Source organism: Cydia splendana, chromosome 3 (assembly GCF_910591565.1).
Source record: "Cydia splendana chromosome 3, ilCydSple1.2, whole genome shotgun sequence".
NCBI lineage: Eukaryota > Metazoa > Arthropoda > Insecta > Lepidoptera > Tortricidae > Cydia > Cydia splendana.
In genome coordinates, this window is record NC_085962.1 from 2032907 (window position 1) to 2049107 (window position 16201).

Here is a 16201-nt window from a genome sequence, read left to right on the forward strand (position 1 = left end):
TGATTGATATTATACATCAATGTGTTTTACCCGTTTATTTGTGAATGGAAAGAAATATGTGTATAATAAGTTATAAATTGGGTATCCAGCATTTAAAAAAAATAGCAAATAATAGAATAATCTATGAGAATAATTATAAGCATACACAACTGCATAACCTCTCTCTCTCTAGTGCATATTAGAGATGCGCAAAACGCTTCACTGAGTTGAAATAGTTATTTGTTTTTCAAGGGGGCAAAGTTGTTGTTTAACCGCTCGTACTAATATTGAACCACGAGCGTAGCGAGTGGTTCGAATAATGGAATCTTGAGCGTTGCGAGCGTTTCAAAGCACTAGGGTTAAACAAAATTTGCCCCCAAGTGAAACACAAAATTTTTCACCACACCAACCCGAAGCAAATATTAAATGTAATATATCAAACATAATCAAATTCAAATGAATGTTATTAAATATTTATCATCCAAAATCATCATTTGAAAATCAATTCTACGGGCAAACATAAGAAACTCAAAATTTGCATTTGATTACTTTGCCTCACATGTGAATTATTGATAGCAAAGTGCAAATTTGCCTTCTCGAGCTGGTGTGGTGAAAAGATTAATTCATGTCTTTTGCTCATGGTGATATGTATCACTCATTTGAATCGTGAGTGGGAAACAGCGAGCAACACTGAGATAGATGAGTTACTGAGCGAAATGAGCGAGTTTAATCTGCACTGAGTTGAAGAGTGAGTGAGTTCAGTCAAATGATACAGTTCATTTAAATCACTCACTTGTGAAGGACACATGTCTAGTGCATATAATTATAATTTTCTATGGGGCCCTAACCATTAAAAACAAATGTACCTATGTACCTATAGTTTTTTGATTCACAATTACTATCTTGTGTCTTCAGGTGCACATTTCTGCCAGACACTCCATATTTTGTCACAGAATCAGAGCTGGACAACTGTGTTACAGAGAAGATATTACGGAACAAGTTCTCTAACCCACTGATCTCCAGCGACTCTGAGGAAGAAGGGCAGGCTCCAAAGATTGACTGGAATCTTGTATTTAAAAAAAGAAATAATGTAAGTACCAGAAGTCCCAGAACTACCACACAGTGACACCGGAGGTAGGTCAACGGAGGTAGGGCCTCATGAGTTGACCTACCTCCAGTGTCACTGTGTGGTAGTTCTGGGACACCCTGTCTTCTTCTTCTTCTAGTTGTTAGGGGCTATATAAGGCTCCAAAGCCTATGTATCACTGACCATCCCTGATCTATTGTGATCGCCACCTACTACAACTCTCGATCCAAACCTGTAACTTCAAACAGCTGCAGGATCTTTTTTTTATCTCGAGAGACTTTAACTCCTCCGGGCGCAATATGTGTCCACCCAGGATTAAGTCACGAGTACGCACGCACCCTGTACAATGTGATGTGCATCAGAACATTCTGCAAATAGGGAAATTATTTGGTTTAAGAAAATTATTTTAAATGAGTGTAACTTTGATTGTATTGGAGCAGCTTTTAGGTGACGGGTTCATGTAACTTACATGTAAATTTTAATGAATCTTTTGTTATATCCAGGAGCAGAATGTCCACCGCATCTTCGTGCCGGGGCTCCGCCCCCCGCCGGCCTACACGCGGCTGTCTGCGCTGTCGTCACACCAGCACCACCTTGGGCTGAAAGTGTTATGTGCGCTCAACCCGGGCATACTGGAGGATGAGTTCATGGCTAAACCAAATAAGTTTGATATGCAAGCTTTGGAGGTTTGTTTTACATATATTTAAGATGGTTATATTTTTAGGGTTTCATAGCCAAAATGGCGAAAACGTAATCCTTACAGTTTCGTCATGTTTGTCTGCCCGTCCGTCCATCTGTCTGTCTACTCGGAAACTATTACTACTACTACTCGGAAACTATTACATATATTTTAATGAGATTTAAAATGAAATTTGAAATTGAAATACAAACTTATATTTTAGGGGGAATTGCACTCCATACATGTAACTAAAAGTGACTTTATAAATAATTTGTTTGCTTAGAGTGTTGTGCATTAAAGTTGCTTAGAGTATTATTTGATTTAGTGAATACTTTTGGCAATAATCACTCAACAAATTAAAAAATATTGTCCCTCACTCGCGGCACAATACCCAGTCATATTTAAGCTCAAGTCAGACTATAAGTTATTCTAATTCGTTGATTACAGGCAATACAAGAAACATTACAAAAAGAGCAAAAGGAATACATAGACTGGGCTAAGAGTCTCTGGACCAACGGCCAATGCATCAGAGCGCTCCGGCCCAAACCTCTAATAGAGTCCGTATATGAGGCGGAGTTCAAAGTGAGAGCCAATCAGATGAAGGGGTACCCGAAGATGTTTGAGCTGGTGGCGCAGATACCCATGGAGCCGGCCGGGGAGTATGATATGGTGATGCAGAAGGAGCTTATTGGAGTAAGTAGAGTTTTTTTTTTCATTATAACCCTTCATGGCAGGAACCGGCTCTCAGACAATTACGTCAAATAAATTTAAAATTTGAATAGTTAGAATAAACTCAAAAATGACATAGGCCACTTGAAGAGATAAAGTAGTACATTTTATATGCAACAAACAAATGAGCGTTCCATACAATAATCTGGATAGGAAATATCCTATGAAATACTGCCCGTATTGCGTATTTAAAACAGAGTAATAGATCTATTTGATTTCGGACATCTAAAAAAATCTCATGTTAAGATTTTATACTAAGCTAAGGGGCTGTCCATAAATTACGTCATCGATTTTTGACGATTTTGGACCCCCCCCCCCCCTATAATCATCCAAAAATCATGCTTCAAATGACCCCATTTCCTCCTACTTCATGCTACCGTCATCCGATGTCCAGACCCCCCATCCTAATTTGAAATGACGTAATTTATGAATAGCCCCTAAGTGCTCAAGTATGCCGCTCCTGTAAATTGTCACAGCCAAGTCTGTGCAAACTTAGCGTGGTTGGAGTATGATACATATATATATATTTTTTTTATTATATCATTTATTTCAGAATTAATAAGTTATTCCATATATGTACACTTAAATAAAACTTAAACTCTATATACATTTACAACTAAATATACTTAAAAACTAGGTTAACCCTTAATATTAACCCTTTATTCATAAAACTTGGCAATCTCTTACAAACCTTTGTTAAATTTTGCCTCTTTCTACAAAGGCAGAAATGTCAAAAATCAACGGTTTGTTATATTCGACAAACGTTTATGAGTAACGCCTTTAATGTTCAAGGCAGATATATAGGTCTGAACTGTGATACTAATTTCCCAACCTTCCAGGTAAACCCGTCGGAGCTACTGAAAGTTGAGAAACCGGTGAACATTCGCAGCCGACTGTCGGTGATGCGGCCCAGCGCCGTCCCCGAGCCCTGCGAGCAGCACCCTGTCCGCTTCATACTGCCAAGTAAGACAACATATAACATACACATATCTGACATGTACCCCCTTCTCCTCAAACATATCGCTGCCCCAATATTACAGGGTTCTATGTTTCACTTTTATCGAACTGAAATTTGAACAAAGTCGAATTTCAACTATCTTGAAAATGTAACATAGGGGCTGTCCATAAATTACGTCATCGTTTTTTGACGATTTTTGACTCCCCCCCCTAAAATCATCCAAAAATCATGCTTCGAATGACCCCGTTTCCTCCTACGACATGCTACCGTCATCCGATGACCAGACCCCCCCCCCCTAATTTGAAATGACGTAATTTATGAATAGCCCCATAGAGCCCTGTAATATTGGGGCAGCGATATCCTACCCGCAGCTTTAAATATTAGCCAATACACAATTTCCCGCTATTAAAAATAAATAGACTGCGGGCCAAGAACAGGTTTCCATGACCAATAGCATCTCGTAAAGTAGTTAAGGGCGATTTGTAATGAACCCTCGTGGATGTCAGCTGCCGCTCTATTGGTGGGTTGAGGAACAGCAGCAACCCAAACACTTAAAAATGAATAAATATATAATTATCGCGATTGAAACTTTGTCAGGAGATAGTTAAGATGCTATTGTGAATTAAAAAATCGACAGCCGGGTGGAAAAACCGTCAGCTGGTCGCATGAACATGTAAAAAATACCGGTCTTATCTATAAACATGAAACTTTGCTACATTCATTGAATAAGGCGTTCATTATTAGCAACGCCATGGACTAACCTACTTCATGAATATGGAGGATGGTTGCACCAGCTACTAAATATTGCTGACTGTACCTACGCATATTTTTAAATGCTTGACCGTTATCGTATTATTTCAGACGAGAAAAGCATCTCCGTTCTCCCTGTGACAGAAGTGTACCGGACCCTAGCAGAATACGCGATAGACAACGGAGCCCTATTTGTCGCTAGTGAGGGTGCGCTGCGCTGTATGGCCGAGCGGCGAGCGTGGGCACTACCTGTGTCCGTCTATAGCGTTACTCAGCCTGGTAGGTGGTATATAATAGACATACACACAAAAATACACTTCGCTGCATGAGTCACATTTTATACACGTTGAAGAGGCACATGTATCAAATACGATACACGCATAAGACGACTGCAAGGTCATCTCTAGTAGAGTACGCGGAGACTTATTTCTAGCTAGTGAGGAAGCGCTGCGCTGAATGGCCGAGCGACGAGCATTGACACTGTCACTGCCTTTGTCTGTCTGTGAGTCACATCTGAGTCACATTTTATACACATGTATGACAAGAGACATGATACACATGTATCACATAAGATACACATATATCACATAAGATACACATGTATCACATATGATACTCAAGTAATACAAGTGACAAACACCTACAATTTTGCACGAGAACATATTTTCCAATTTATTCAAGTAGATTAAAACCTCTATACTCTATAGCAAGATTGATTACCTCTAGCGTAGATTTAGATTAATAGATATAGGGATATTAGGGATATTAAGGCAAACAATATATTGTTGATTAATTTCATTGACACCTAAAGTAGATGGCGACTTACGTTCGGTTGTGCGTTTTATTATTTTTCTGTCTATGGCTCTATGGGGCTATTCATAAATTACGTCATTTCAAATTAGGGGGGGGGGGTCTGGACATCGGATGACGGTAGCATGAAGTAGGAGGAAATGGGGTCATTTGAAGCATGATTTTTGGATGATTATAGGGGGGGGGGGGGGTGTCAAAAATCGATGACGTAATTTATGGACAGCCCCTATGCTTCAAGTTAGCTAACAACTTTCTAGACATTAGATAAAGCGGTTTTGGCTTATTAGAAATTCAAAAGTTATTGGTTAAACTGAGCAAAGTATGAATCAACAACTTATTTTCTAAAATGAGCTAACCACGCTTCGCTCAGTAAAAAGACTAAAAAGTGCACTTTATTTAATTTTCCATAGGGTGGTATTCCACCTAACCAATTTCTTTGTCCAATGTGTATTGCATCTCACATTTTGCTTTAATGAGAGAGTGAGACGCACTGAGATTGGACAGTTGGAATACCACCCTTAGCTAAAACCACATCGCAATCGGTCTATCCGATTTAACCCTGGACAGACGGTTGAAATGCTTTTTAAAGTCAACCCTTTGACCTCCATGCATGTCTCAAATAACTAGCGATAAAAAATATATTAATTCTCCTAAATACCTAGCACTAACAACTTAATATTTATAAAATACTTTGGCACATAAATTATGGCGGTTAAATGGTTGATACAAATGCAGTGAATATTCTAATTTTAAATAAATAAAAAATGAGGTTGCAATCAAGTGTACAGTGCGACATAAAATAAAATAGAACCATATTTAAGCATTTTGCGTCAAAAATGTGACAGTTACGTGAAAGTGGCGCCCTCATTTATTTTCTAATATTTTTATGTCGCACTGTACAAAAAATCCGGTGGTTATATCTAAAGTCGTGTAGCCAATCGTAAAAATAAAATAAATTCGAATAAAAATAAAACAATTATTCACTTCATTTGTAGTCTAGTATTAGTCTAGATATTTTGGCATTTCACGCTACCAGGAAAGCGATACTGGCTAAGATATAGTAAGCTTACACTTTCATTATTTTCAATATTGCAAAAATGTAAAGTTGTGTAAAGTAAGAACGATAAATCACGAAGAATTTCGTACATTGACCCTCCATCGCACTGCCGGCGGTCAATGCCACTGTGCGAGCGGGACGACAGCGTAATTATTACGCGCATAAGATAGATTCGAAATGGCGTGTCAATGTACGACATTCTACGCACTTGCAGTTGTAGTGCATAAATATTTTCCATCGTATTTTCTCGGAAACGTTCGCATTTTGTCATGCTAGTTCAGGCAACCTCAGTAATTTTTGTACCGATATTAACTGAATAAGTTTATGGCAAAAATTTCATTTTTGGTACAAGCTTTTATCGCTGACTGTACTTTTCTTACGACAGACAACTAATACTCATCGAGACAATTCTAAAAACCCCAAACACAATTAGGTTGCGTTGTTTCATCACAGAGTTCCTATGGCCACCTCCTGTCTCCATCATCAGATCAGCTCGATGGTAACATAATATTGCATTGGCATCCGATTTATACATGCATGCAAAATTTCAGCTCAATCGGAAACCGGGAAGTGGAACAAATTTAACTTGCAAGATTTGATTACAGAACGACAGACAACGGGACAGGTAAAACTAAATAAAAATTGTAAAAAGCAAGACACGTTCGTACGTTTCCGTGAAAATACAATGGAAAATTATCATCTGCCACACGGTAAACTGACAATCCGTAATCTTATTGCAAAGACATAAGATTCAATGATGGTCAATTGTGTACTGATAGTACAGTACAACAAAGGTACAAAGAAGAAGCGAAGTCGTTTATCTATTGCTAGGCAGGCAACCCCTGTTCCGGCTTAGGTATGTAAACTATGAAATGTTTAGTGTAGATTAGAGCATGAAAAGTCAAGCTTAGTAGAGAACTTTGTAGCTTTTAGGAACTTTCTGAAGCTTAGAATATTTGTTTAGTAGTGCAAAATATTGTAGCCGCAAAATTCATAGCTGAAATGTTTAGAGAAATGTAACTTTAGATTATAAAACAAAGTAGTAGGTACTTACTCTTTATGTACTTATATATGGTATGTGTTTGTATGTTGTACAGTCATCTGCAGACGGATCGCTTCGTTTGATATAATTATTGAAAGTCATAATGTAATGATTGTCAGATAATCATTAGGTAGTCATAATTCTGTAACCGTTAAATTTTCAGGATTTTCGTAAGGTTTATCCTATACACCGTGTTTTTTTTTTATTTCCGGTAATTTCAAGGGTGCATTCCTGAGCTTAAATCAAGTAACTTTCTCAAAGACACCGATAATCTAATTAACTCCATTTCGGAGATAATCAATAATTTATTTTTTTCCTATAAGGCCCCTACAAGCGTGTACACTTGCCTTAGGGCCGGTTTACATAATGATTAGTGTTTAGAATGACTTCATACATTTGCTACTAAACTTAAGTACAATCTCGGTCGATCGATGTTCGAAATGACATTGATATGTCACAGATTTAAATTGTTTAGTTGATTTAAATATAATGCCCGTGTTACAACAACGCTACATGCTATATTTAATTGCTTTTTAAACTAAAATGTTTAAAAAAAAAACGATTTTTTTTTAAATTAACTATGCCCTTTAGTTCTCTTAAACATACTTAACCATACGCCGAAGTTAACGGAATTCAATAAAAACACGGTGTAGATAGGTTAGGTTTGTTTTATGGCAATCCTGAAAAGTTACGCGTTTCTGAGAAAAACCAAATTATGATTAACGAATATGCGAAGAAACTACATATGACTCAAAACGTTATAGGAAACAATAGAGACCCATCTGCAGAAATGCCTGACCCTTTCATGTCATGTGGCATAATGAACTATGTATATGTATAGATGGTCAAGCAAATCTTGTCAGTAGAAAAAGGCGCGAAATTCAAATTTTCTATGGGACGATATCCTTTCGCGCCTACATATTTCAAATTTGCCGCCTTTTTCTACTGACAAGATCTGCTTGACCCAGTTATATGTACGCAGAGGTTCATAATATTTCTGTTCTCATTCAGACAGAAAACTGTCTGTGCGTTAGCAAAATATGTGTATTGTGTGTTTATAAAAGAAATGTGTGTATTGTGTGTCCATAAGCGAAATTTGCGTATTATTTGTGCATAAGAGAAATATGTGTGTCTTATAAATATGTATCTTAATGATCGAGACAGATTTAAGCTGTAAAGCTTTTACATGTGTTTTTTTTATCTTCAGTCTTCCGGGAAATCTTGACAGTACAGCTATATTAGTTAGAGTTCTATGGAAATTGCTATAACAATATTTTACGATTTTTCTAAATCATAGATTTGAATTAATTGAGCTTCCAAAACTAACCTATACTATTATTAGCGACCCGCCCGGCTTCGCACGGGTTACATAAAATGTTAACAAATTATACACCGAAACCATCCTCAAGACTCACTCTATTGATTGCTGAAAATCGCATGGAAATTCGTGCAGTAATTTCTGAGTTTATCGCGAACGTTCGCGCTACCTATACCTATATTATTGTGATACTATGATATTGTGTGTTTATTAATAATATTCATTCGTGAGCTATTGGTGTTTTCTATGTATTTAATTAAGTAATTCTATCATCGTCGTCAAGTACCCACAAGCCTTATTGAACTTGCTGTGGTACTAGATCGATTTATATAAGACTGTCCGATAATATTTATGCTCATAACATTGCAGGCCCCTCGCCAGAGAACGTGAACGTGACCGTGCTGGGCAGCGAGTTCCTGAACAAGCAGGAGAACGTGATGAGGCGCACGTTCAGGGCGCTCAGGCACCTGCTCGAGGTGGCTCTAGTGCCGTGAGTACACTGTTGTTAGTATTGTTACAATGCAGGCCCCTCGCCAGAGAACGTGAACGTGACCGTGCTGGGCAGCGAGTTCCTGAACAAGCAGGAGAACGTGATGAGGCGCACGTTCAGGGCGCTCAGGCACCTGCTCGAGGTGGCTCTAGTGCCGTGAGTACACTGTTGTTAGTATTGTTACAATGCAGGCCCCTCGCCAGAGAACGTGAACGTGACCGTGCTGGGCAGCGAGTTCCTGAACAAGCAGGAGAACGTGATGAGGCGCACGTTCAGGGCGCTCAGGCACCTGCTCGAGGTGGCTCTAGTGCCGTGAGTACACTGTTGTTAGTATTGTTACAATGCAGGCCCCTCGCCAGAGAACGTGAACGTGACCGTGCTGGGCAGCGAGTTCCTGAACAAGCAGGAGAACGTGATGAGGCGCACGTTCAGGGCGCTCAGGCACCTGCTCGAGGTGGCTCTAGTGCCGTGAGTACACTGTTGTTAGTATTGTTACAATGCAGGCCCCTCGCCAGAGAACGTGAACGTGACCGTGCTGGGCAGCGAGTTCCTGAACAAGCAGGAGAACGTGATGAGGCGCACGTTCAGGGCGCTCAGGCACCTGCTCGAGGTCGCTCTAGTGCCGTAAGTATACTATTGTTAGTATTGTTACATTGCTGGTCCCTCGCCAGAGAACGTGAACGTGACCGTGTTGGGCAGCGAGTTCCTGAACATGCAGGAGAACGTTTTGTCTATGTGATATAGTTTTATATTACTTACCTATTTACTCTTGAGTTCATCATCTAAACGGAAAAAAGTGGCCACTATTTGCTGTTTAGGTGATGAAGCAAAAAATAAGTAAAGTAAAACTTACACATTAGGACATGAAACAATCATCATCATCCATTTTTATTATTATTTCATTGCATGTTTGAGAAGCACTATACATACCTCGGCGGGAAATATGGGGTTGCCCGCCTCAGACCTATCCGGCCTCGCTTCGCTCGGCCGTCTATATGTCTTCGGCCGGCAACCCCTTTTTTCTCGGCCTCTGTAGTAATGTACTATTACTGAATTATACAGACATAAATTGATTTTAGGTAGCCTTACCCCCTTATTCATAAACGCGCTACAAGCCTCAACTAGCTAATAATCGTTTGTCTTTATCTGTCATTTTGACTTATGTATTTGTAAGAAAGGGATTAAACATAATTTAACTAACCCCCTAAGGCCCAAGGTCCTACCTATAGTACTTATTGAGTTCAATGAAATTTAAATCATATTCGATTGGAACAGAGTTGCTTTTGCTTTGTTTCGTTCAGTTTTTGAACAATGCAAGATCAACTCTATTTCCTACACTAAAGGTTCCAATTTCTGTGGCAAATATTGCATTTTTCATTTGTATGGCTGGGCCTTAGGAGGCTAAATCAGGCCCGTAAAGTTTTATGAATAAGGGGGTTAAGCAGTAGAACTATAAATTAATAGTACATTATTGTCGAGGCTCGGAAGTAGCTACTTGCAGGCTGAGGATTCGTTTTAAACGGACGACCTTGGGAGTCCGTTTAATTGAATCCGAAGCCAGCAAGTAGCCTTCCAGCCGAGTCATATATAGTGCTTTTCTCAAAAATGGTGCAAGAAATATAAATATCATAGAAATATTTTACAAAAGCAACTTTCTTACGTATATATTTTCACAGAAAAAAGTAGAAACAATTGAAAAAATTAGCTTTGCCGCCTTTTTATTTTTTTAATAAAAAAATAGAAGTGTATTTTTTTGCCGAAAATACGCCAACCTATTTGAGACAGCTAAATAGTCGCGGTACTAATCATCTGTTTGGCTGTTTAATGGGCCTGTGCCTTCATTTGATATGGCCATTTCAACTTTTAAAAAGTTTGGAACTCGAGAAATAATGGAATTTGTATGCAACATTGCAGTCCCAAAATCGAGACTGCAATGTTTTTAACTTTTTAATTTTTGACTGACCATAAACTACGCACTTCGCAACCTATTTTTTAAACGGCAAAGTCGACTTTGCCGTCCATTTTTGAGAAAAATACATTTTACTGATTGTACCAGGGCGTCAGAACTAGCCAAGAGGTCGCAAGACTCGCAAGCGCCAGAAGAGGAAATTGTACCTGAAACTACCTCGTCGCACGAGCTCGCGTGGCCGGACGACACGAGCGACGAGGAAGACAACCTGTTCATAGATTTCGGTAAGTTTACAAGTATGTATGTACAGTCGCCATCAGATATATCGGAGCGGCCAAGGTGCTCACAAATATCGGAACACGCCTCTATTGTCAGGGCGTTAGAGCGCGTGTTCAGATATTGTGAACACCTTGGCCGCTCCTATATATCTGATGGCGACTGTACCAGGCAGTCAGAACTAACCAAGAGGTCGCAAGCGCCAGAAGAGGAAATAGTACCTGAAACTACCTCGTCGCACGAGCTCGCGTGGCCGGACGACACGAGTGATGAAGAAGACAACCTGTTCATAGATTTCGGTAACTAGGGTAATTGCGCTAGTTCCGTTCATACTCTAGTTTTCGTCCACTTGACGAAATAGCAAATAATATGTTTCATTTTTAATTTGCTACTTGCGAAATATCATTTTTATGTATGGTCTGTATCTTTAGGTATTTAAATAAAAGTAAACACGTACATTTTCGGATAGTAATAACGCCTAATAACATTTATTGGCTAATCAACCAAATACAAAACCGCCTGTCTCAGTCAATGAACGATCTGACTTTAACCTACATTATTAAATTTGACCATGTTTTCATCTACCCTCAACTGGGGGTAGATTTTATTTAAACACCTAAAGATACAAAGCTATAGATAGACAAACTTTACATATCACACTAACATGTCTTTTTTATTTATAGATGAACCCTCGACGAAAGAAAGAGACACAGATACACCCAGCAAAAATACAGACGTGCAGACAGAGATGGAAGTAGACAAATGTACGCCACAGAAAGAGACGAAGAATGCGACAAACGTTAACAGAAGTTTTACTGAAGGCTTCGGCGTTTATAAATGTACATGTCAAGGTAAATTTCATGCTTTTTTTTCCTATATTACTTATTGTTTTAAGTGTCTTATAGGTACAGACAGCAGCAGAAATTGCTAAGCGGGCGAGGTGTTCAAAATTACCTTGACACGCTCTTATTCTCTTAACAATAAAGTCGCGTTAAGATCATTTTGAACACCTGGCCCGCTTAGCAACTTCTGCTGCTGACTGTACATGTTATAGTCTAGCAAGCCTACTTTGTTAGTGGAAAAAACATGAAATACACAATTTGTATTGGACAACTACTCACCCCGCCTACATTTTTAAAATTTGCCGCCTTTTTCACTGATAATACTGGCTTTCCAGACTATACATATATTTTAAATTTCATAAGTTAGTCTGTTAGCGCGTAATTTAGTAATATCTTGAAATGATTATTGCGATTATTACAATAAAATAACCAGAAATACTATTCATTTACTCTGCTTATCGACTATAAACTGAAAAGGATGTCTGTAACAGTTTTGAATGATTCACGGTTAGTTTCACTAGACTTATAAAACTTATATCGACAGGGATATGAACCATGATTACCTATTGCATTGTTTTCACGCTCCCGATATTTCGACGCAGTTAAAGTCTGACAACAGTTTATTTAACCCTGAGATAGTGTCGCTGCAAACAGCTTACGTATGGCAATAATGTGCGTACGTCATGTATAGTCGGGGTAGTGGGCATTGGCTTCATGTTGATACTCGTATAATGTCAAAACATTGCTTACAGAGAATTCGGTTATTTCAATTTACCTATTCGTCAAAATCTGATTCTAAATATTCAATATTTATATATTCTTCGTTTTCTGACTCTGACGAAGTCTGATTTGATGTCCTTATAATATTTATTTAAACAACTAACCAGTTCAATAAAACCGCACTATAAAATGTCAATACCGGTCATGTCAACAACCAACTTTAAAACATTGTTTATTGGAATGCTATGTAATCCTTCGTCTTTTTTAAGTTGTAAGTATTTGATTGCATTCACTACAATTTTTTTCGCATCTTTGGTAATTTTTTTTGGCATTTTTGTAATAAAACCGTTTATATTTGAATATATTCGTAGATATTTTCCATTTGTTTACATCGGTGACATTCGATGACATCCAACGTTCGTTGTCAAAGAGTACTTGTTGCCAGTAAAAGAAATTAGTACCATTGAAAATCCGCAAAATGGCGAGGGTCAAATAAACTGTTGTCAGGCTTTACATACATCTTGTTCACGGGTAACTGAAGATAGCGGGTGGGTGTCAAAGTTGTGTAGACCGCGCTCGGTGTAAATATCGGGAGCTCGAAAACAATACAATAGGTAATCACGGTTCATATCCCGGTAGATATAAGTCTAGGGAAAAGGATGTCATTTACGAAAGAAAAATATAAATAGTTATTTGTACAACAAGAGATCAAAGTTTGATATTTCTTCGAGTGCTTATTTTGAGTCCCGTGCAAGCGAAAGATTCTATAATAGATTCACGAGCGTAGCGAGTGAATCTAATTTAGAATCTTGAGCGTAGTAAGGGATTCAAAAGCGCACGAGATGTAAATAACTTTGATCTCGTGTAGTACACAAAATTTTTCACCTTAAGCAGTGAGAACATACCTAGAGGGACAGAGATAATAGAACCCAAGTATATCGAACTTGTATTAATAGACCCCGCATGTTGAAATGACATTTGACTATAAAGGTCACTTGAATGTCATTTTGTCTCACTCAGTGAGCAAAATCGCATTTTGCTCACCGAGTGAGACACACTCAGTGAGCAAAATGCGATTTTGCTCACCGAGTGAGACAAAATGACTCAGTGAGCAAAATCGCATTTTGCTCACTGTTTTTAAGAAGCAAAGTACCCTTGTTCGAGCTGCTGAGGTGAAAATGAACTTGTTTACAGATTCATTATTCGAGCGGCCGCCGCCGCGTTCGTTCAGAAAGTGGCGGTTCAGAAAGAAGTCCACTTCGGAAAGTTTCGATGTCATCGTGCACTGCGCGCACAAATTCAAAGTGAGTTGGGTTCACTTACCTACTTTATTTACATTTTACGAGAGTTTTACTAATTTGAGAGACCATACACTAGCATCTTTTAAGCGTCGGCGTCTATACTGCAAAACGTAATTCAAGACCAAATAAAAAACCGGACAAGTGCGAGTCGGACTCGCGCACTAAGGGTTCCGTAACATAATGCAAAAAACGGCAAAAAAACGGTCACCCATCCAAGTACTGACCCCGCCCGACGTTGCTTAACTTCGGTCAAAAATCACGTTTGTTGTATGGGAGCCCCACTTAAATCTTTATTTTATTCTGTTTTTAGTATTTGTTGTTATAGCGGCAACAGAAATACATCATCTGTGAAAATTTCAACTGTCTAGCTATCACGGTTCGTGAGATACAGCCTGGTGACTGACGGACGGACGGACAGTGGAGTCTTAGTAATAGGGTCCCGTTTTACCCTTTGTGTACGGAACCCTAAAAAAGTAAGAAAATGTTGCCACTTTTTACTAGCGCGTCTTGTATTTATGTAAAAATAAGTAAATAAACTTACTTTTTTTAAATCGTAGTAGTAAAATTACTAATAAATAAATTATCTTAGCGTGATTATTTATCAACAGGAATTTACTATCTTACAAACAAATGATTGCAGTGGCAACATTTTCTTACTCTTTTTGGTCTTGAATTACGTTGTGCAGTATAGTCAACTCTATGGAAAATGGCGTCGCGGCGAAGTTGCGCCAACGTTGTGTCGAGCAGCAGCCATAGAGTTGACTAGACGCCGACGCTAGGGAGACGCTAGTGTGGGGTAGCCCTTTATAGTGGCTTCCATTTGTAGTTGTAGCAATAATTTTAGTATAGTCTGTAATGTAAAAGGAAAGTTTGTCTTTTATTTGTGGCTTTCCAATACGGAAGGGTCCCTATACTTCAAGTGTAATAAGGTCCTTTTTATCTGAAATCCCAACAGAAATTCTGATAGAAAGGGCTTTATTGCACATGAAGCATAAGGACCCTTCTGTGTGGAAAGCCACATTTTACTAATACCAGGGATATTTCAGGGATCGGCTGGTGAAATCCTATTAGAGCCTGTACCGGAATACCAGGCGGACATGGGCGCGAGTAAGCAGTCCGAAGACAGGATCACGAGTGTTGCCCTCTCGCTCGCACTCAGGGACATCGACACCAGCGTACTCAATGGTAAGTGTAACGAATAATGCAGGGCACAGGTTATTCAAACTTACTTATATCTAATATTGATTTGTAATTTTGTACTAGGAGAAAAATAATTCCAAATTACATTTTTTATTTTCTATTACGGTTACACGCAAAAAAAAAGTTAAATTACAAATTTTGAAATTACTTTAGGTGCAGTAATCCAGTATTACAAGTGCTCATAAAAAAGTACATACTATATTCTTTATTCAGGCAAACACTGAGTATAAGTTTACAGCTATATAGCCAAGACACTTGTCTTATAGTGTTAATACATATGTAGTCAGTATCATAAAATTAGTACACTTGTATTACACACATTATACACTTTTCGAACTATCTCTAGAATTAAACATACATATTATGTATTACTAAGTTACATTACAGTTACAGTTACAAAAAAAATAGAGTACCATAGAGGGGAGAGTAGAGTGTTAAACGTCAAACTTCTATGAAATTATAAGGTTAAATAACACTTGCACAATCTATGCTATAGAAATCGCTGCAGAGTTGGTCTAACTTTAAGTAGATTCGGAACAATAGGCCTGATGACAAATTTTGAAAACCCTTTTAATATCGTCGGTACACTTGTATTCGTTCCGAAAAACACTATATTTCAGTTATACTGTCATTATATGTTTTATTATAGCTAGTTTAAACTTCGCGCGAAAACGCCTCGCATGCCATTTGTGACGTCATCATTTAGTTGGTGGTAGGGTGGTAGATATTGTTTACATACTTACAGTTACGAATTTCCCTTGAATCCGAATGATATTGTTAATTCAGCACCATATATTACGATTAGGGATGATAAATACATTACAAAAATTTATCACAATAACTCATTTTACACAAAAACTCTCACACGGTTGCAGTTTAAGATGAATTATTTAGATACATGCAAATTTTGAGTGAAAATCACCGAACGCCGGTTTTACTTTTTAATTTTTCATTTTTTCTAGTTACGACAGCCAACATGGCAATGATAGTTCCATTCAGCCAAATAATTAAAAATGTTTGTTGTTGAAATATCGTATTATTTAGCATTTAATTA

The 16201-nt window shown here is 38.2% G+C and overlaps 1 protein-coding gene across 1 annotated transcript in view; it reads left to right on the top strand.

Moving 5' to 3' along the window:
• The window catches only part of LOC134806643 (uncharacterized), a 30542-nt gene that overhangs the window by 170 nt on the left and 14171 nt on the right, over positions 1 to 16201 (top strand). Inside the window, exons 2-14 of the mRNA XM_063779970.1 lie at positions 895 to 1069; positions 1570 to 1752; positions 2193 to 2438; positions 3314 to 3437; positions 4294 to 4461; positions 8779 to 8901; positions 8935 to 9055; positions 9091 to 9197; positions 9247 to 9367; positions 10956 to 11092; positions 11768 to 11935; positions 13841 to 13950; positions 14994 to 15132. Coding sequence (XP_063636040.1) covers positions 895 to 1069; positions 1570 to 1752; positions 2193 to 2438; positions 3314 to 3437; positions 4294 to 4461; positions 8779 to 8901; positions 8935 to 9055; positions 9091 to 9197; positions 9247 to 9367; positions 10956 to 11092; positions 11768 to 11935; positions 13841 to 13950; positions 14994 to 15132 — 1922 coding nt within the window. The remainder of the gene's footprint in view (positions 1 to 894; positions 1070 to 1569; positions 1753 to 2192; positions 2439 to 3313; positions 3438 to 4293; positions 4462 to 8778; positions 8902 to 8934; positions 9056 to 9090; positions 9198 to 9246; positions 9368 to 10955; positions 11093 to 11767; positions 11936 to 13840; positions 13951 to 14993; positions 15133 to 16201) is intronic.